General features: G+C 42.3%; 1 protein-coding gene across 4 annotated transcripts in view; it reads left to right on the top strand.

The window, feature by feature from the left end:
- The window catches only part of LOC139750877 (probable methyltransferase-like protein 25), a 221376-nt gene extending 198759 nt beyond the window's left edge, over nt 1–22617 (top strand). For all 4 annotated transcript variants that reach the window (XM_071665729.1, XM_071665726.1, XM_071665732.1 and 1 more), the window contains one exon: nt 22483–22617. In XM_071665729.1, the coding sequence (XP_071521830.1) occupies nt 22483–22581 (99 nt within the window). In that variant the 3' untranslated portion in view covers nt 22582–22617. The remainder of the gene's footprint in view (nt 1–22482) is intronic.
- The last annotated feature ends 745 nt before the right edge of the window (nt 22618–23362 follow it).

Genomic DNA, 23362 nt, shown 5'->3' with positions numbered 1-23362 from the left:
GATGGAAGCATGGAAGCGGAAGTGAGTCACAGGGTGAAGAGGAGGTGAGGGTTCTGGGAGATTTGAAGAATGTGTGGAAGGCAAGAGCGTTATCTTGGAGAGCAAAAATGGGTATGGTTGAAGGAATAGTGGTTCCAACAGTGTTATATGTTTGCGGGGCATGGGCTGTAGATAGGGTTACGCGAAGGAGAGTGGTTGTGTTGGAATTGAAATGTTTGAGGACAATATGTGGTGTGAGGTGGTTTGATTGAGTAAGTAATGAAAGGGTAAGAGAGATGTGTGGTAATAAAAAGAGTGTGGGTGAGACAGCAGAAGAGGGTGTATTGAAATGGTTTGGTCGCACGGAGAGATTGAGTGAGGAAAGATTGACAAAGAGGATATACGTGTTAGAGGTGGAGGGAAGGAGAAGCAGGAGACCAAGGCACTACCTTGCTGGAGGGGGTGGGAGGGGCCCTGTTTCATGTGTGGAGGGGTGGCAACAGGAATGGATGAAGGCAGCAAGTAAGAATGTGTACATGTATATATATGTCTGTTTATGTATATGTATGTATACGCTGGAATGTATATGTGCGTGTGTGGGCGTTTATGTATATACAGGTGTATATAGGTGGGTTGGGCCATTCCTCATCTGTTTCCTTATGCTACCTGGGAAAATGGTGATTAAGTATAATAAAAAAATATTAGTGATATTAATGATAAGAATAATAATAATAATAGAAAGAGTTTGGTTGAGAAAGCAGATGAGGGTGTCTTGAAATGGTTTAGAAATATGAAGAGAATAAGTAAGGAAAGGCTGACAAAGAGCATATATGTCATAGTAAGAGGGAACAAGAAAAAGCAAGAGACCAAATTTGAGGTTGAAGGATGGAGTGAAAAAGTTCAGGGAGGGTGAAAGGTGTACAAGGAATAGAGTGAATTGAAATGATGTGATATACTGGGGTTGACATGCTGTCAATGGACTGAGCCAGGGCACGTGAAATGTCTAGGGTAAACCATGGAAAGGCCTATGGGGCCTGGATGTGGATAAGGGGCTGTGGTTTTAGTGCAATACAACGTGACAGCTAAAGAGTGAGAGTGAACAAATGTGGGTGGCTTGTTTTGTCTGTTTTCCAGGCACCACCTTGATGAAGCGGGGGCTAGTATTGCCGTTTCCTCCAGGGTGTGGTGGCACCAGAAATGAATGAAAGTAGGGAAGTATGAATATGTACATGTGTATATATGTATATGTCTTTGTATGTGTATGTATATGTGTATGGTATTTATGTATGTATATATGTGTATATGAGTGGTGGGCCGTTCTTGGTCTGTTTCTGGGTGTTACCTCGCTGATGTGGGAAACTGTAATCAAGTATGATAAATGAATAATAATACTAATAATACTAATGGTAATGATAATAATCCTAGTATTTCAATAATGGTAATAATAATGATCCTTGTATTTAAATTTTTAAAAGGGGAAACAGAAGGAGTCAAGCAGGAAGTGATTATCCTTCTCGAAGGCTGAGACTGGGGTATTTGAATGTGTGTGGATTTATCCAAGGTGAGAAGAAAGGAGAGAGAGGTAGTATGTTTGAGGACAGAAACCTGGATTTTTTGGCTCTGAGTGAAATGAAGCTCAAGAGTAAAGGGGAAGAGTGGTTTGGGAATGTCTTGGGAGTAAAGTCAGGGGTTGGTGAGAGGACTAGAGCAAAGGAAGGAGTAGCACTTCTCCTGAAGCAGCTGTGGGAGTATGTGATAGAGTGTGTAAGAAAGATTGAAAGAAAGATCTAGATTGATGTGGGTTAAACTGAAAGTGGATGGTGGGAGAGATGGGTGATTATTGGTGCCTATGCCCCTGGTCATGAGAAGAAAGACCATGAGAGGCAAGTGTTTTGTGAGCAGCTGAGTGAGTGTGTTCGCAACTTTGATGCACGAGACCAGGTTATAGAGATTTGAATGTGAAGGTGAGTAATGTGGCAGTTAGGGTATAATTGGTTTACATGGGGTGTTCAGTGTTGTTTGTTTGTTGTTTGTGTGCTGAAAAAGGACTGGTGATTGGGAATACCTGGTTTAAAAAGAGATATACATGAATATACATATGTAAGTAGAGGAGATGGTCAAAGGGCATTATTGGATTATGTGTTTATTGATAGGCATGTAAAATACAGACTTTTGGATGTAAATGTTCTGAGAGGGGCAGCTGGAGGGATGTCTGATCACTATCTTGTGGAGGTGAAAGTGAAGCTTTGTAGAGGTTTTCAGAAAAGAAGAGAGAATGTTGAGGAGAAAAGAGTGGTGAGAGTAAGTAAGCTTGGAAAGGAGACTTGTGTGAGGAAATACCAAGAGAGATTGAACATAGAATAGCAAAAGGTGAGAGAAAATGATGTGAGGGGAGTGGGGGAGGAATGAGATGTATTTAGGGAAGCAGTGATAGCTTGCAGAAAAGATGCATGTGGCATGAGAAAGGTGGGAGGTGGGCAAATTAAAAAGGGTAATGAGTGGTGGGATGAAGAAGTAAGGTTGCTAGTGAAAGAGAAGAGATAGGCGTTTGGATGATTTTTGCCTGGAAGTAGTGCAAATGACTGGGAGATGTGTAAAAGAAAGTGGCAGGAGGTCAAGAGAAAGGTGCAAGAGGTGAAACAGAGGGCAAATGAGAGTGGGAGTAAGGGAGTATCATTAAATTTTAGGGAGAATAAAATGATGTTTTAGAAGGAGGTAAATAAAGTGTGTAAAACAAGAGAACAAATGGGAACATCGATGAAGGGGGTAAATGGGGAGGTAATAAACAGTAGTAATGAAGTGAGAAGGAGATGGAGTGAGTATTTTGAAGATTTGTTAAATGTGTTTGATGATAGAGTGGCAGATATCGGGTATTTTGGTCGGGGTGGTGTGCAAAGTGAGAGGGGTCAGGGAAAATGGTTTGGTAAACAGAGAAGAGGTAGTGAAAGTTTGCAGAAGATGAAAGCCGTCAAGGTGGCGGGTTTGGATGGTATTGCAGTGAAATTTACTAAAAAAGGTGGTGACTGTGTTGTTGATTGGTTGGTAAGGATATTCACTGTATATATGGATCATGGTGAAGTGCCTGAGGATTGATGGAATGCATGCATAGTGCCATTGTACAAAGACAAAGGGGATAAAGGCGGGTGTTCAATTTACAGAGGCATACGTTTGTTGGGAATTACTGGGAAATTATATGGGGGGTATTGATTGAGAGGGTAAAAGCATGTACAGAGCATCAGATTGGGGAGGAGCAGTGTGGTTTCAGAAGTGGTAGAGGATGTGTGGATCAGGTGTATCCTTTGAAGAATGTATGTGAGAAATACCTAGAAAAGAAATGGATTTGTATGTAGCATTTATGGATCTGGAGAAGGAATGTGATAGGGGTGATAGAGATGCTCTGTGGAAGGTTTTAAGAGTATATAATGTTGGAGGTAAGTTGCTAAAAGATGTGAAAAGTTTTTACCAAGGATGTGAGACATGTGTATGAGTAGGAAGGGAGGAGTGATTGGTTCCCAGTGAATGTCAGCTTGCGGCAGGGGTGTGTGATGTCTCCATGGTTAATTTGTTTATGGATGTGGTGGTTAGGGAAGTGAATGCAAGAGTTTTGGAGAGGGGCAAGTATGCAGTCTGTTGTGGACGAGAGGACTTGTGAAGTGAGTCAGTTGTTGTTTGTTAATGATACAGAGCTGGTGGCTGATCAGGTGAGAAATTGCAGAGGTTGGTGCCTGAGTTTGGTAAAGTGTGTGAAAGGAGAAAGTTAAGAGTAAATGTGAATAAGGGCAAGGTTATTAGGTTCAGTAGGGTTGATGGGCAAGTTAATTGGGAGGTAAAATGGGTATGTTTAAAGGAACAGTGGTTCCAACAATGTCATACGGTTGTGAGGCATGGGCTATAGATAGGATTCTGCAGAGCAGGGGGGATGTATTGGAAATGAAATGTTTGAGGACAATATGTGGTATGAGGTGGTTTGATCGAGTAAGTAATGAAAGGGTAAGAGGGATATGTGGTAATAAAAAGAGTGTGGTTGAGAGAGCAGAGAAGGATGTGTTGAAATGGTTTGGACACATGGAGAGAATGAGTGAGGAAAAATTGACAAAGAGGATATATGTGTCAGAGGTGGAGGGAACAAGGAGATTTGGGAGACCAAATTGGAGGTGGAAGGATGGAGTTGAAAAAGATTCTGAGTGATCAGGGACTGAACATACAGGAGGATGAAAGGTGCGCAAGGAATAGAGTGAATTGAAATGATGTGGTATCCTTGGGTCGACATGCTGTCAATGGATTGAACCAGGGCATATGAAGCATCTGGGGTAAACCATGGAAAGGTCTGTGGGGGCCTGGATGTAGAAAAAGAGCTGTGGTTTCGGGCCATTACACATGACAGCTAGAGACTGAGTGTGAACGAACGTGGCCTTTTTGTCTTTTCCTGGCACTACCTCACTGTACTGGGGGGGGGTAGGTATGCTGTTTCCTGTGTGGCAGGGTGGCAATGGGAATGGATGAAGGCAGGAAGTATGAATATGTACATGTGTATATATGTACATCTGTTAATGTATATAAATGTACACGTTGAAAGGTATATGTATGTATATGTGCGTGTATGGGCGTTTGTGTGTATATATACCTATGTATATGAGGGGTTGGGCCATTCTTCATCTGTTTCCTGGCACTACCTCGCTGATGCGAGAAACAGCAATTAATGATAATAATAATAATAATGATAATAATAATAATAATGATAATACTAATAATATAATGATAATAATAATAATGATAATAATAATAATAATAATAATAATAATAATAATAATAATAATAATAATAATGATAATAATAATTATCATTATTATCCCCGAGGTAGGGGAGAGAGAATTTTACCTCCATATTCACCGTGTATTGTAGAAGGCAACCAAAGGGGGCGGGAGCAGCAGGCTTGAAACCCCCCTTCTTGTATTTCAGTTTCTAAAAGAGGAAATAGGAGTCACTCGAGGAGTGCTCATCCCCCTTGAAGGCTCAGATTGGGGGTGTCTGAATGTGTGTGGATGCCTTCTCCAGATCCATAAATGCTACATACAAATCCATGTTTTTGTAAGTATTTCTCACACACATTCTTCAACACAAACACCTGATCCACACATCCTCTACTACTTCTGAAACCACACTGCTCTTCCCCAATCTGATGCCTTGACCCTCTCATACAATTTCCCAGGAAACACTCACCTTTATCCTCTTTGCCTTTGTACAATGGCACGATGCATGCATTCTGCCAATCCTCAGGCACTTCACCATGATCCATACATATAGTGAATATCCTTACCAACCAATCAACAACACAAGTCACCTCCTTTCTTAATAAATTCAACCATAATACCAATGAAACCTGCTGCCTTGCTGGATTTCATTGTCTGCAAAGCCTTCACTACCTCTTCTCTCTTAACTATACCATTCTCCCTGGCCCTCTCGCTTTGCACACCACCCCGACCAAAACACCCTTCATCTGCCACCCTTTCATCAAACACATTCAACAAATCTTCAAAATACTCATTCCTCCTCCTTCTCACTTCATCAGTAACTGCTATTACTTCCCCACTTCACCCTTCACCGATGTTCCTATTTGTTCTCTTGTCTTATGCATGTTATTCACCTCCTTCCAAAACATCTTTTAATCTTCCCTAAAGTTTACTGATACTCTCTCACCTCAACTCCCAATTGCCCTCTTTTTTAATGCGAGAGTTTTGGAAAGAGGGGCAAGTATGAAGTCTGTTGGGGATGAGAGAGCTTGGGAAGTGAGTCAGTTGTTGTTCGCTGATGATACAGCGCTGGTGGCTGATTCATGTGAGAAACTGCAGAAGCTGGTGACTGAGTTTGGTAAAGTGTGTGAAAGAAGAAAGTTAAGAGTAAATGTGAATGGGAGCAAGGTTATCAGGTACAGTGGGGTTGAGGGTCAAGTCAATTGGGAGGTGAGTTTGAATGGAGAAAGGCTGGAGGAAGTGAAGTGTTTTAGATATCTGGGAGTGGATCTGGCAGCGGATGGAACCATGGAAGCGGAAGTGGATCATAGGGTGGGGGAGGGGGCAAAAATTCTGGGAGCCTTGAATGGGTATGTTTGAAGGAATAGTGGTTCCAACACTGTTGTATGGTTGCGAGGCGTGGGCTATGGATAGAGTTGTGCGCAGGAGGATGGATGTGCTGGAAATGAGATGTTTGAGGACAATGTGTGGTGTGAGGTGGTTTGATCGAGTAAGTAACGTAAGGGTAAGAGAGATGTGTGGAAATAAAAAGAGCGTGGTTGAGAGAGCAGAAGAGGGTGTTTTGAAATGGTTTGGGCACATGGAGAGAATGAGTGAGGAAAGATTGACCAAGAGGATATATGTGTCGGAGGTGGAGGGAACGAGGAGAAGAGGGAGACCAAATTGGAGGTGGAAAGATGGAGTGAAAAAGATTTTGTGTGATTGGGGCCTGAACATGCAGGAGGGTGAAAGGAGGGCAAGGAACAGAGTGAATTGGAGGGATGTGGTATACCGGGGTTGACATGCTGTCAGTGGATTGAATCAAGGCATGTGAAGTGTCTGGGGTAAACCATGGAAAGCTGTGTAGGTATGTATATTTGCGTGTGTGGACGTATGTATATACATGTGTATGGGGGTGGGTTGGGCCATTTCTTTCGTCTGTTTCCTTGCGCTACCTCGCAAACGCAGGAGACAGCGACAAAAAAAAAAAAAAAAAACTTCCTCTTAACATCTCCCAATCATTTGCACTCCTTCCTTGTAAGTAATGTTCAAACGCTTCTCTTTTCTCTTTGACTAATAACTTTACTTCCTCATCCCACCACTCACTACCCTTTCTAATCTGCCCACCTCCCACCTTTCTCATGCCACATGTATCTTTTGCACATGCCATCACTGCTCCCCTAAATACATCCCATTCCTCACCCACTCCCCTCACATCATTTGCTCTCACCTTTTTGCAATTTTGCATTCAGTCTCTCCTGGTACTTTCTCACACATGTGTCCTTTCCAAGCTCACTTACTCTCACCACTCTCTTCTCCCCAACATTTTCTCTTCTTTCTTGAAAACCTCCACAAATCTTCACCTTCGCCTCTTTAAGATAGTGATCAGACATCCCTCCTGCTGCCACTCTCAGCACATTAACATCCAAAAGTCTCTCTTTTACATGCCTATCAATTAAAACATAATCTGCTAATGCCCTTTCAACATCTCTCCTACTCACATACGTATACTTATGTATATCTCTTTTTAAACTAGGTATTCCCAATCACCACCCTTTTTTTCAGCACACAAATCCACAAGCTCTTTACCATTTCCATTTATAACACTGAATACCCCATGTACAACAATCATACCCTGAACTGCCACATTACTCACCTTTGCAATTAAATCACCCTTCACTAATACCCTGTCTCGAGCATGAAAGTTGCTGACAGACTCACTCAGTTTCTCCCGAAACACTTGCCTCTCGTGATCTTTCTTCTCATGACCAGGTGCATAAGCACCAATAATCACCCATCTCTCTCCATCCACTTTCAGACCCACATCAATCAAGAATTTACCTTCTTACACTCTATCACACACTTCCACAACTCCTACTTCAGGAGTAGTGCTACTCCTTCATTAGCTCTTGTCCTCTCACCAACATCTGACTTTACTCGTAAGACTTTTCCATACCATTCTTCCCCTTTACCCTTGAGCTTCATTTCACTCAGAGCCAGAACATCCAGGTTTCTTTTGTCAAACATACTACCTATCTATCCTTTCTTCAAATCTTGGTTACATCCACACACATTCAGACACCCCAATCTGAGCCTTTGAGGAGGATGAGCACTCCCCGCTTGACTCCTTTTGTTCCACTTTCAGAAATTGAAATACAAGGAGGGGAGGGTTTCCAGCCCCTTGCTCTCTCCCCATTTAGTTGCTTCTATGACATGCGAGAATACATGAGAAGTATTCTTTCTCCTCTATCCCCAGGGATGTATATGCTATAATTTTTTACTATTATACTTAATTGCTATTTCCCGCATAATGATATAGCGCAAGGAAACAGATGAAGAATGGCCTAACTCCTCATATACGCATTTACACATACATAAACACCCATACACACAAACATACACACATACATATACATACACATGTACATATTCATACTTGCTGCCTTCATTCATGCCTGTTGCTACCCCATCACAGAGGAAATAGCATCCTTCCCCTCCCCCTTCCAATCAGTGAGGTAGCACCAGGAAAAGACAAAAAGGCCACATTTGTTCACAGTCTCCAACTGTCATGTGTAATGCACCAAAACCACAGCTCCCTTTCCACATCCAAGCCCCACAGACCTTTCCATGGTTTACCCCAGACGCTTCACATGCCCTCATTCAGTCCATTGACAGCATGTTGACCCTGGTATACCACATCGTTCCAATTTACTCTATTTCTGCAATACCTTTCACCCTCCTGTATGTTCAGGCCTCAATCGCTCAAAAAAAATTTTTCGGTCGATCCTTCCACCTCCTGTTTGGTTTCCCACTTCTTGTTCCCTCCAACTCTGACACATATATCATCTTTGACAATCTTTCCTCACTCATTCTCTCCATGTGTCCAAACCATTTCAACTCACCCTCTTCTGTTCTCCCAACCTCACTCTTTTTATTACCACACATCTCTCTTACCATTTCATTCCTTACTCGATCAAACCATCTCACACCACATATTGTCCTCAAACATTTCATTTCCAATACAACCACCCTCCTCTGCACAACCCTATCTATAGCTCATGCCTCGCAACCTTATAACATTGTTGGAACCACTATTCCTTCAAACAAACCCATTTTTGCCTTCCAAGATAACATTCTCACCTTTCACACATATTTCAACGCTCCCAGAACCTTAGCCCCCTCCCTCACCCTGTGACTCACTTCCGCTTCCATGTCCACTCTCAGCAACAGCACTGGTGGCTGATTTGGGTGAGAAACTGCAGAGTTTGGTGACTGAGTATGGTGAAGTGTGTGAAGGGAGAAAATTGAGAGTATATGTGAATAAGAGCAAGGTGTTAGGTTCAGTACGGTTTGGGGACAAGTTAATTGGGAGGTAAGTTTGAATTGAGAGAGACTGGAGGAGGTGAAGTGTAATAACAAGTAGCGATGAAGTAAGAAGGAGATGGGGTAAGTATTTTGAAGGTTTGTTGAATGTTGTTGATGACAGAGTGGCAGATATAGGGTGTTTTGTTCGGGTTGGTGTGGGAAGTGAGAGGGTCAGGGAGAATGGTTTGGTAAACAGAGAAGAGGTAGTGAAAGCTTTGCAGAAGATGAAAGCTGGCAAGGCAGCAGGTTTGGATGGTATTACAATGGAATGTATTCAAAAAAAGGGGATGACTTTTTTTTGTTTGGTTGGTAAGGATATTCAAAGTATGTATTGATCATAGTTTTTTTGTTTGGTTGGTAAGGATATTCAGTGTATGTATGGATCATAGTGAAGTGCCTGAGGACTGGTGGAATGCATGCATAGTGCCATTGTACAAAGGCAAAGGGGATAAAGGTGAGTTTTCAGATTACTGAGGCATAAGTTTGTTGAGTATTCCTGGGAAATTATATGGGAGGGTATTGATTGAGAGGGTGAAGGCATGTACAGAGCATCAGACTGGGAAGGAGCAGTGTGGTTTCAGAAGTGATAGAGGATGTGTGGATCAGGTGTTTGCTTTGAAGAATGTATGCGAGGAATACTTAGAAAAACAGATGGATTTATATGTAGCATTCATGGATCTGGAGAAGGAATATGATAGGGTTGATAGAGATGCTTTGTGGAAGGTTTAAGAGTATATGGTAAGGGAGGTAAGTTGCTAATAGCAGCGAAAAGTTTTTACCAAGGATGTAAGACATGTGTACGAGTAGGAAGAGAGGAAGGTGGTTGGCTCCCGGTGATTGTAGGTTTGTGGCAGGGGTGTGTGATGTCTCTTTGATTGTTTAACTTGTTTATGGATCGGGTGGTTAGGGAAGTGAACCCAAGAGTTTTGGAGTGAGGGGCAAGTACGCAGTCTGTTGTGGATGAGGGGGATTAGAAAGTGAGTCAGTTGTTGTTTGCTGATGATGTAGCGCTGGTGGCTGATTCGGGTGAGAAACTGCAGAGGTTCGTGACTGAGTTTATGAAAGTGTGTGAAAGGAGAAAGTTGAGAGTAAAAGTGAATGAAAGGTTATTAGGTTCAGTAGAGTTGAGGGGCAAGTTAAATGGAGGTTAAGTTTGAATCGAGAAAAACTAGAGGAAGTGAAGTGTTTTAGATAATTGGGAGTGTACTTAGCAGTGGATAGAACCGTGGAAGTGGAAGTGAGTTGCAGGGTTGGGGAGGGGCCAAAGGTTCTAAGAACATTAAAAAATGTGTGGAAGGCAAGAACGTTATCTCGGAGAGCAAAAATGGGTATGTTTGAAGGAATACTGGTTCCACCAATGTTATATAGTTGTGAGTCATGGGCTATAGACATGGTTGTGTGGAGGAGGGTGGATATGCTGGAAATGAAATGTTTGAGGACAATATGTGGTGTAAGGTGGTTTGATTAAGTAACGAAAGGGTAAGAGGGATGTGGGGTAATAAAAAGAGTTTGGTTGAGTTTGGTTGAGAGAGCAGAAGAGGATGTGTTCAAATGGTTTTGAGACATGGAGAGAATGAGTGAGGAAAGGTTGACAAAGAGGATATATGTGTCAGAGGTGGAGGGAACAAGGAGGAGTGGGAGACCAAATTGGAGGTGGAAAGGATGGAGTGAAAAAGATTTTGAGCAATCAGGGCCTGAACATACAGGAGGGTGAAAGGCGTGCAAGGAATAGAGTGAATTGGAACGATGTGGTATACCGGGGTCGATGTGCTGTCAATGGATTGAACCAGGGCATGCAAAGCGTCTGGGGTAAACCATGGAAAGTTCTGTGGGGCCTGGATGTGGAAAAGGAGCTGTGGTTTCGGTGCATTATTACATGACAGCTAGAGACTGAGTGTGAATGAATGGGGCCTTTGTTGTCTTTTCTAGCACTACCTCGCATACATGAGGGGGGAGAGGGTTGTTATTTCATGTGTGGCGAGGTGGTGATGGGAATGAATAAAGGCAGAGAGTATGAATTATGTACATGTGTATATATGTATATGTCTCTGTGTGTATATATATGTATACATTGAGATGTATAGGTATGTATATTTGTGTGTGTGGACGTGTATGTATATACATGTGTATGGGAGTGGGTTGGGCCATTCTTTCGTCTGTTTCCTTGCGCTACCTCGCTGATGCGGGAGACAGCGACAAAGCAAAATAAATAATATATATATATATATATATATATATATATATATATATATATATATATATATATATATATTTTTTTCATACTATTCGCCATTTCCCGCGTTTACAAGGTAGCGTTAAGAACAGAGGACTGGGCCTCAGAGGGAAAATCCCCACCTGGCCCCCCTCTCCGTTCCTTCCTTTGGAAAATAAAAAAAAAAAGAAAAAAAAACGAGAGGGGAGGATTTCCAGCCACCCACTCCCTCCCCTTTTAGTCGCCTTCTACGACACGCAGGGAATACGTGGGAAGTATTCTTTCTCCCCTATCCCCAGGGATAAAATATATATATATATATATATATATATATATATATATATATATATATATATATATATATATATATATATATATATATATATATATATATATTTCTTTTCTTTTCTTTTTTCTTTTTTGCTTTGTCGCTGTCTCCCACGTTTGCGAGGTAGCGCAAGGAAACAGACGAAAGAAATGGCCCAACCCGCCCCCATACACATGTATATACATACGTCCACACATGCAAATATACATACCTACACAGCTTTCCATGGTTTACCCCAGACGCTTCACATGCCCTGATCCAATCCACTGACAGCACGTCAACCCCGGTATACCACATCGATCCAATTCACTCTATTCCTTGCCTTCCTTTCACCCTCCTGCATGTTCAGGCCCTGATCACACAAAATCTTTCCACCTCCAATTTGGTCTCCCACTTCTCGTTCCCTCCACCTCCGACACATATATCCTCTTGGTCAATCTTTCCTCACTCATTCTCTCCATGTGACCAAACCATTTCAAAACACCCTCTTCTGCTCTCTCAACCACGCTCTTTTTATTTCCACACATCTCTCTTACCCTTACGTTACTTACTCGATCAAACCACCTCACACCACACATTGTCCTCAAACATCTCATTTCCAGCACATCCATCCTCCTGCACACAACTCTATCCATAGCCCACGCCTCGCAACCATACAACATTGTTGGAACCACTATTCCTTCAAACATACCCATTTTTGCTTTACGAGATAATGTTCTTGACTCCCACACATTCTTCAAGGCTCCCAGAATTTTCGCCCCCTCCCCCACCCTATGATCCACTTCCGCTTCCATGGTTCCATCCGCTGCCAGATCCACTCCCAGATATCTAAAACACTTTACTTCCTCCACTTTTTCTTTATTCAAACTTACCTCCCAATTGACTTGACCCTCAACCCTACTGTACCTATTAACCTTGCTCTTATTCACATTTACTCTTAACTTTCTTCTTTCACACACTTTACCAAACTCAGTCACCAGCTTCTGCAATTTCTCACATGAATCAGCCACCAGCGCTGTATCATCAGCGAACAACAACTGACTCACTTCCCAAGCTCTCTCATCCCCAACAGACTTCATACTTGCCCCTCTTTCCAAAACTCTTGCATTCACCTCCCTAACAACCCCATCCATAAACAAATTAAACAACCATCACACACCCCTGCCGCAAACCTACATTCACTGAGAACCAATCACTTTCCTCTCTTCCTACACGTACACATGCCTTACATCCTCGATAAAAACTTTTCACTGCTTCTAACAACTTGCCTCCAACACCATATATTCTTAATACCTTCCACAGAGCATCTCTATCAACTCTATCATATGCCTTCTCCAGATCCATAAATGCTACATACAAATCCATTTGCTTTTCTAAGTATTTCTCACATACATTCTTCAAAGCAAACACCTGATCCACACATCCTCTACCACTTCTGAAACCACACTGTTCTTCCCCAATCTGATGCTCTGTACATGCCTTCACCCTCTCAATCAATACCCTCCCATATAATTTACCAGGAATACTCAACAAACTTATACCTCTGTAATTTGAGCACTCACTCTTATCCCCTTTGCCTTTGTACAATGGCACTATGCACGCATTCTGCCAATCCTCAGGCACCTCACCATGAGTCATACATACATTAGATAACCTTACCAACCAGTCAATAATACCATCACCCCCTTTTTTAATAAATTCCACTGCAGTACCATCCAAACCTACTGCCTTGCCGGCTTTCATCTTCCGCAAAGCTTTTACTACCTCTTCTCTGTTTACCAAATCATTTTCCCTAACCCTCTCACTTTGCACACCACCTCGACCAAAACACCCTATATCTGCCACTCTATCATCAAACACATTCAACAAACCTTCAAAATACTCACTCCATCTCCTTCTCACATCACCACTACTTGTTATCACCTCCCCATGTTCGCCCTTCACTGAAGTTCCCATTTGCTCCCTTGTCTTACGCACTTTATTTACCTCCTTCCAGAACATCTTTTTATTCTCCCTAAAATTTAATGATGCTCTCTCACCCCAACTCTCATTTGCCCTCTTTTTCACCTCTTGCACCTTTCTCTTGACCTCCTGTCTCTTTCTTTTATACGTCTCCCACTCAATTTCATTTTTTCCCTGCAAAAATCGTCCAAATGCCTCTCTCTTCTCTTTCACTAATACTCTTACTTCTTCATCCCACCACTCACTACCCTTTCTAATCAACCCACCTCCCACTCTTCTCATGCCACAAGCATCTTTTGCGCAATCCATCACTGATTCCCTAAATACATCCCATTCCTCCCCCACTACCCTTACTTCCATTGTTCTCACCTTTTTCCATTCTGTACTCAGTCTCTCCTGGTACTTTCTCACACAAGTCTCCTTCCCAAGCTCACTTACTCTCACCACCCTCTTCACCCCAACATTAACTCTTCTTTTCTGAAAACCCATACAAATCTTCACCTTAGCCTCCACAAGATAATGATCAGACATCCCTCCAGTTGCACCTCTCAGCACATTAACATCCAAAAGTCTCTCTTTCGCGCGCCTGTCAATTAACACGTAATCCAATAACGCTCTCTGGCCATCTCTCCTACTTACATACGTATACTTATGTATATCTCGCTTTTTAAACCAGGTATTCCCAATCACCAGTCCTTTTTCAGCACATAAATCTACAAGCTCTTCACCATTTCCATTTACAACACTGAACACCCCATGTATACCAATTATTCCCTCAACTGCCACATTACTCACCTTTGCATTCAAATCACCCATCACTATAACCCGGTCTCGTGCATCAAAACCACTAACACACTCATTCAGCTGCTCCCAAAACACTTGCCTCTCATGATCTTTCTTCTCATGCCCAGGTGCATATGCACCAATAATCACCCATCTCTCTCCATCAACTTTCAGTTTTACCCATATTAATCGAGAATTTACTTTCTTACACTCTATCACATACTCCCACAACTCCTGTTTCAGGAGTAGTGCTACTCCTTCCCTTGCTCTTGTCCTCTCACTAACCCCTGACTTTACTCCCAAGACATTCCCAAACCACTCCTCCCCTTTACCCTTGAGCTTCGTTTCACTCAGAGCCAAAACATCCAGGTTCCTTTCCTCAAACATACTACCTATCTCTCCTTTTTTCACATCTTGGTTACATCCACACACATTTAGACACCCCAGTCTGAGCCTTCGAGGAGGATGAGCACTCCCCGCATGACTCCTTCTTCTGTTTCCCATTTTAGAAAGTTAAAAAAAATACAAGGAGGGGAGGATTTCTGGCCCCCCGCTCCCGTCCCCTCTAGTCGCCTTCTACGACATGCGAGGAATGCGTGGGAAGTATTCTTTCACCCCTATCCCCAGGGATAATACATATATATATATATATATATATATATATATATATATATATATATATATATATATACATATACATACACATACACATACATACGCACATATACACACACACACACATATACATATATATACATATGAAAAATGTAAGAAATAATGTAGAAAACTGAAACCTCTAGCTTGAAATGAAATGAAAAAATGAATGTCACATAATTGTTCAACCTCTGGCTATGGAAAAGGGAAATGTATAATTTATTCACACAAACGTCAATAGTAGTTCTCATCAATTGAACCACTGTATCAAGAAGCTTCAATGTCTAAGCTACATTTTTTCCAATTTCACTATTTTCTTGTCAAAGCACCATGTATGAAAACTATCACTCCAGTAACACAACTATAAACATTTACTTCCCCTCTAAAAAAGTTCTGGGGAAGTCTGTCTCGATACACTGCGGGACACTCTACCACCTGGCGAGGTTTGTGTTGCAATGATTCTTGATTCACAAATGTAGTAGCATCACTGGTGGGCGGAAGAAAATATATATATATATATATAAAGGGGGTGACTGTATTGTTGACTGGTTGGTAAGGTTATTTAATGTATGTATGACTCATGGTGAGGTGCCTGAGGATTGGCGGAATGCGTGCATAGTGCCATTGTACAAAGGCAAAGGGGATAAGAGTGAGTGCTCAAATTACAGAGGTATAAGTTTGTTGAGTATTCCTGGTAAATTATATGGGAGGGTATTGATTGAGAGGGTGAAGGCATGTACAGAGCATCAGATTGGGGAAGAACAGTGTGGTTTCAGAAGTGGTAGAGGATGTGTGGATCAGGTGTTTGCTTTGAAGAATGTATGTGAGAAATACTTAGAAAAGCAAATGGATTTGTATGTAGCATTTATGGATCTGGAGAAGGCATATGATAGAGTTGATAGAGATGCTCTGTGGAAGGTATTAAGAATATATGGTGTGGGAGGAAAGTTGTTAGAAGCAGTGAAAAGTTTTTATCGAGGATGTAAGGCATGTGTACGTGTAGGAAGAGAGGAAAGTGATTGGTTCTCAGTGAATGTAGGTTTGCGGCAGGGGTGTGTGATGTCTCCATGGTTGTTTAATTTGTTTATGGATGGGGTTGTTAGGGAGGTAAATGCAAGAGTTTTGGAAAGAGGGGCAAGTATGAAGTCTGTTGGGGATGAGAGAGCTTGGGAAGTGAGTCAGTTGTTGTTCGCTGATGATACAGCGCTGGTGGCTGATTCATGTGAGAAACTGCAGAAGCTGGTGACTGAGTTTGGAAAAGTGTGTGGAAGAAGAAAGTTAAGAGTAAATGTGAATAAGAGCAAGGTTATTAGGTACAGTAGGGTTGAGGGTCAAGTCAATTGGGAGGTGAGTTTGAATGGAGAAAAACTGGAGGAAGTGAAGTGTTTTAGATATCTGGGAGTGGATCTGTCAGCGGATGGAACCATGGAAGCGGAAGTGGATCATAGGGTGGGGGAGGGGGCGAAAATTTTGGGAGCCTTGAAAAATGTGTGGAAGTCGAGAACATTATCTTGGAAAGCAAAAATGGGTATGTTTGAAGGAATAGTGGTTCCAACAATGTTGTATGGTTGCGAGGCGTGGGCTATGGATAGAGTTGTGCGCAGGAGGATGGACGTGCTGGAAATGAGATGTTTGAGGACAATGTGTGGTGTGAGGTGGTTTGATCGAGTAAGTAACGTAAGGGTAAGAGAGATGTGTGGAAATAAAAAGAGCGTGGTTGAGAGAGCAGAAGAGGGTGTTTTGAAATGGTTTGGGCACATGGAGAGAATGAGTGAGGAAAGATTGACCAAGAGGATATATGTGTCGGAGGTGGAGGGAACGAGGAGAAGAGGGAGACCAAATTGGAGGTGTAAAGATGGAGTGAAAAGGATTTTGTGTGATCGGGGCCTGAACATGCAGGAGGGTGAAAGGAGGGCAAGGAATAGAGTGAATTGGAGCGATGTGGTATACAGGGGTTGACGTGCTGTCAGTGGATTGAATCAAGGCATGTGAAGCGTCCGGGGTAAACCATGGAAAGCTGTGTAGGTATGTATATTTGCGTGTGTGGACGTGTGTATGTACATGTGTATGGGGGGGGGTTGGGCCATTTCTTTCGTCTGTTTCCTTGTGCTACCTCGCAACCGCGGGAGACAGCGACGAGGTATAAAAAAAAAAAAAATATATATATATTTATTCTTATTATACTTTGTCACTATCTCCTTTGTGAGCAAGGTAGCTCAAGGAAACAGACGAAAGAATGGCCCAACCCACCCACATATACATGTATATACATATACGTCCACACGTGCACACATACATACTTATACATCTCAACGTATACATATATATACACACACAGACATATACATATATACATATGTACATAATTCATACTGTCTGCCCTTATTTATTTCCGTCACCACCCCACCACACATGAAATGAAAACCCCCTCCCCCCGCATGTGCGCTAGGTAGTGCTAGGAAAAGACAACAAAGGCCACATTCGTTCACACTCAGTCTCTAGCTGTCATGTATAATGCACCGAAACCACAGCTCCCTTTCCACATCCAGGCCCACAGAACTTTCCATGGTTTACCCCAGATGCTTCACATGCCCTGGTTCAATCCAATGACAGCACGTCGACCCCGGTATACCACATCATTCCAATTCACTCTATTCCTTGCACACCTTTCACCCTCCTGCAGGTTTAGGCCCTGATCACTCAAAATCTTTTTCACTCCATCCTTCCACCTCCAATTTGGTCTTCCACTTCTCGTTCCCTCCACCTCTGATACCTAATACCTAATAACCTAATAACCTTACTCTTTGTCAATCTTTCCTCACTCATTCTCTCCATGTGACCAAACCATTTTAAAACACCCTATTCTGCTCTCTCAACCACACTCTATTTATTACCACACATCTCTCTTACCCTTTCATTACTTACTTGATCAAACCACCTCACACCACATATTGTCCTCAAACATCTCATTTCTGGCACATCCACTCTCCTCCGCACAACTCTATTTATAGCCCATGTCTTGCAACCATATAACATTGTTGGAACCACTATTTCTTCAAACATACACATTTTTGCTTTCCACGATAAGATTGACCTCCTGCCTCTTTCTTTTATACATCTCCCACTCATTTGCATTATTTCCCTGCAAAAATCGTCCAAATGCCTCTCTCTTCTCTTTCACTAATAATCTTACTTCTTCATCCCACCACTCACTACCCTTTCTAATCTGCCCACCTCCCACACTTCTCATGCTACAAGCATCTTTTGCGCAAGCCATCACTGCTTCCCTAAATACATCCCACTCCTCCTCCACTCCCCTTACGTCCTTTCTTCTCACCTTTTTCCATTCTGTACTCAGTCTCTCCTATTACTTCCTCACACAAGTCTCCTTCCCTAGCTCACTTACTCTCACCACCCTCTTCACCCCAATATTCTCTCTTCTTTTCTGAAAACCTCTACAAATCTTCACCTTTGCCTCCACAAGATAATGATCAGACATCCCTCCAGTTGCACCTCTCAGCACTTTAACATCCAAAAGTCTCTCTTTCGCACACCTATCAATTAACACATAATCCAATAACGCTCTGGCCAACTCTCCTACTCACATACATATATTTATGTATATCGCTCTTTTTAAACCAGGTATTCCCAATCACCAGTCCTTTTTCAGCACATAAATATACAAGCTCTTCACCATTTCCATTTACAACACTGAAAACCCCATGTACACCAATTATTCCCTCAACTGCCACATTACTCACCTTTGCATTCAAATCACCCATCACTACAACCCAGTCTCATGCATTAAAACTACTAACACACTCACTCAGCTGCTCCCAAAACACTTGCCTCTCATGATCTTTCTTCTCATGCCCAGGTGCATATGCACCAATAATTACCCATGTCTCTCCATCCATTTTCACTTTTACCCATATCAATCTATCCCGGGGGATAGGGGAGAAAGAATACTTCCCACGCATTCCTCACGCGTCGTAGAAGGCGACTAAAGGGGATGGGAGCAGGGGCTAGAAACCCTCCCCTCCTTGTATTCTAACTTTTTAAACGGGGAAACAGAAGGAGTCACGCAAGGAGTGCTTAACCTCTTCGAAGGCTCAGATTGGGGTGTCTAAATGTGTGTGGATGTTACCAAGATGAGAAAAAAAGAGATAGGTGGTATGTTTGAGGAAAGGAACCAGTACATGCCTTCACCCTTCCACTCTGTACCCTCTCGTATAATTTCCCAGGAATACTCAACAAACTTATACCTTTGTAATTTGAGCGCTCACTTTTATCCCCTTTCCCTTTGTACAATTGCACTATGCGAGCATTCTGCCAATCCTCAGGTACCTCACCATGAGTCATACATACATTAAATAACATTACCAACCAGTCAACAATACAGTCACCCTCTTTTTCAATAAATTCCACTGCAATACCATCCAAACCCCCAGCCTTGCCAGCTTTCATCTTCCGCAAAGCTTTTACTACCTTATCTCTGTTCACCAAATCATTCTCCCTAACCCTCTCACTTTGCTCACCACCTTGACCAAAACACCCTATATCTGCTACTCTGTCATCAAATGCATTCAACAGACCATCAAAATACTCACTCCATCTCCTTCTCACATCACCACTACTTGTTATCAACTCCCCATCAGCCCCCTTCACTTATGTTCCGATTTGTTCCCTTGTCTTATGCACTTTATTTACCTCCTTCCAAAACATCTTTTTATTCTCCCTAACATTCAATGATACTCTCTCACCCCAACTCTCATTTGCCCTCTTTTTCACCTCTTGCACCTTTCTCTTCACCTCCTGCCTCTTTCTTTCATACATCTCCCTGTCATTTGCATTATTTCCCTGCAAAAATCGTCCCAAAGCCTGTCTCTTCTCTTTCACTAATAATCTTACTTCTTCATCCCACCTCTCACTACCCTTTCTAATCTGCCTACCTCCCACACTTCTCATGCAACAAGCATCTTTTACACAAGCCATCACAGCTTCCCTAAATACAGCGGGGGGCTGGAAAGGGAGCAGGGGCTGGAAATCCTCCCCTCTCTTTTTTTTTTTCAATTTTCCAAAAGAAGGAACAGAGAAGGGGGCCAGGTGAGGATATTCCCTCTAAGGCCCATTCCTCTGTTCTTAACGCTACCTCGCTAACGCGGGAAATGGCGAATAGTATGAAAGAAAGTATGTAAGGCATGTGTATGTGTAGGAAGAGAGGAAAGTGATTGGTTCTCAGTGAATGTTGGTTTGCGGCAGGGGTGTGTGATGTCTCCATGGTTGTTTAATTTGTTTATGGATGGGGTTGTTAGGGAGGTGAATGCAAGAGTTTTGGAAAGAGGGGCAAGTATGTAGTCTGTTGTGGATGAGAGAGCTTGGGAAGTGAGTCAGTTGTTGTTCGCTGATGATACAGCGCTGGTGGCTGATTCGTGTGAGAAACTGCAGAAGCCGGTGACTGAGTTTAGTAAAGAGTGTGAGAGAAGAAAGGTGAGAGTAAATGTGAATAAGAGCAGGGTTATTAGGTACAGTAGGGTTGAGGGACAAGTCAATTGGGAGGTAAGTTTGAATGGAGAGAAACTGGAGGAAGTAAAGTGTTTTTGATATCTGGGAGTGGATTTAGCAGCGGTTGGAATCATGGAAGCGGAAGTGAATCATAGGGTGGGGGAGGGGGGCGAAAGTTCTGGGAGCGTTGAAGAATGTGTGGCAATTGAGAACATTATCTCGTAAAGCAAAAATGGGTATGTTTGAAGGAATAGTGGTTCCAACAGTGTTATATGGTTGCGAGGTGTGGGCTATAGACAGAGTTGTGCGGCGAAGGGTGGCTGTACTGGAAATGAGAATTTTGAGGACAATATGTGGTGTGAGGTGGTTTGATCGAGTAAGTAATAATAGGGTAAGAGAGATGTGTGGTAATAAAAAGAGTGTGGTTGAGAGAGCAGAAGAGGGTGTTTTGAAATGGTTTGGCCACGTGGAGAGAATGAGTGAGGAAAGATTGACAAAGAGGATATATGTGTCAGAGGTGGAGGGAATGAGAAGTGGGAGACCAAATTGGAGGTGGAAAGATGGAGTGAAAAAGATTTTGAGCGATCGGGGACTGAACATGCAGGAGGGTGAAAGGTGTGCAAGGAATAGAGTGAATTGGAATGATGTGGTATACCAGGGTCGACGTGCTGTCAGTGGATTGAACCAGGGCATGTGAAGTGTCTGGGGTAAACCATGGAAAGTTTTGTAGAGCCTGAATGTGGAAAGGGAGCTGTGGTTTTGGTGCATTATTACATGACAGCTAGAGACTGAGTGTGAACGAATGTGGCCTTTGTTGTCTTTTCCTAGCGCTACCTCACACACATGAGGGGGAGGGGGTTATTTCATGTGTGGTGGGGTGGCAATGGGAATGAATAAAGGCAGACAGTATGAATTATGTACATGTGTATATATTTATATGTCTGTGTGTATATATATGTATACGTTGAGTTGTATAGGTATGTATATTTGTGTGTGTGGACGTGTATGTATATACATGTGTATGTGGGTGGGTTCATCCAATCTTTCATCTGTTTCCTTGCACTACCTCGCTAATGTGGGAGACAGCGACAAAGCAAAAAATAAATGATATATTAGTATATGCTAGGAGCAGGTTTTCTCTAATGCACATAGAATTGAAAACGATAGCATATTTAGAGTTATTAATCTTCTTTCGTTTGTTCAATTGTTATCTTAGTATTACCCTACCATTTGGTGGATGCTCAAACACCACTTGTCTGTAGTCCGACATTTATTACATTCAAGCTTTCAGCTTCACTGAGGCATCATCAGAAATCTACAAAAAGAGGAAAAATGCATCACAAAACTTCGATTAGAAAAGTGAAATGGAAACAAAATATAAAAGCACTCAGAGAAATGCATCACATAGCACATAAAAGTAAGGGAAACACTGAACAAATTAAAAATCTCATGAAGGGTAGTACAATCTAAATACAACATATGGAAACAAAAAAAAGATAACTTACAGTTGAGGAAAACCACAGAACAATATTACACATGAAAGTCCATCACTAAATACACTAAAAAGGGCCATCTCCTCACTCTTTTACTACTTTGCATGTTATAGAAGGCAACAAGAGGGTTGGGAGTTGGGGGGGCTGGAAACTGCTTCCCTCCCTTCTTTATATTCGTTTCTAAAAGAAGGAACCAAGTAGGGAGAGGCTCAGGCTTGAGTGTCTAAATGCATGTGGATGTAACCACAATGAGAAGAGAGGAAAGAGAAATTGTAAGTTTGAGGAAAGAAACCTAGATGTTCTGGCTCTTACGTGCTGACATACATTGAGTAAAGGGATTATGTCTAGCCTTTTGAACCATAAAGCTTATTTCTAACCTTAATTCATAGAAAAGGTAGTGTTGCTTATGTAACTCACAAACTCTTGGGGTTAAACATTCTGACTTACTGTACTTGTATTTTTTCTTTACAGGAGAATGTTTCTGCTCACCTTGTCCAACTGTTTGACCCAGTCATCTCTCCACGTTGCTATGGGATAATTGCCATTAAGAATCATTGGCATTGTACCTAATAAATGATATTTTGCAAGTATATTATGTAAATTGAGTATTTGAATCTTCAGTCTCCTTTATCATATTCTAATGCCTGGATGTCATGCATTCATGGGTTGCCCAGGGTTGAGAGCATAGGTTTCAATTCTGGTTGTGGCAGTTGCTCCAGTCAACCTAGCTGTTCATTCTCCCTGAGGGGTTAGCTAATAAACTGGTACTTGGTTTAGACATATGGAGAGAATGAGTCTGGAAAGATTGACAAAGAGGATATATGTGTCAAAGGCAGAGGGAACAAGAAAAGCAGGAGAGCAAATTGGAGATGGAAGGTTGGAGTGAAAACGATTTTGAGTGATCAGGGCCTGAACATACAGAAGGGTACAAGGTGTGCAAGGAATAGGGTGAATTGGAACTATGTGGTATACTGGGGTTGACATGCTATCAATGGACTGGACCAGGACATGTGAAATTATTTTATATTTATTATACTTTGTCGCTGTCTCCCGCGTTTGCGAGGTAGCGCAAGGAAACAGACGAAAGAAATGGCCCAACCCCCCCCCATACACATGTATATACATACGTCCACACACGCAAATATACATACCTACACAGCTTTCCATGGTTTACCCCAGACGCTTCACATGCCTTGATTCAATCCACTGACAGCACGTCAACCCCGGTATACCACATCGCTCCAATTCACTCTATTCCTTGCCCTCCTTTCACCCTCCTGCATGTTCAGGCCCCGATCACACAAAATCTTTTTCACTCCATCTTTCCACCTCCAATTTGGTCTCCCTCTTC

The sequence above is a fragment of the Panulirus ornatus genome, chromosome 10, assembly GCF_036320965.1.
Source record: "Panulirus ornatus isolate Po-2019 chromosome 10, ASM3632096v1, whole genome shotgun sequence".
In the NCBI taxonomy this organism is placed as follows: Eukaryota; Metazoa; Arthropoda; class Malacostraca; order Decapoda; family Palinuridae; genus Panulirus; species Panulirus ornatus.
The sequence above is the reverse complement of the archived record's forward strand: the minus strand, read 5'-3'. Positions and strand labels throughout refer to the sequence as shown.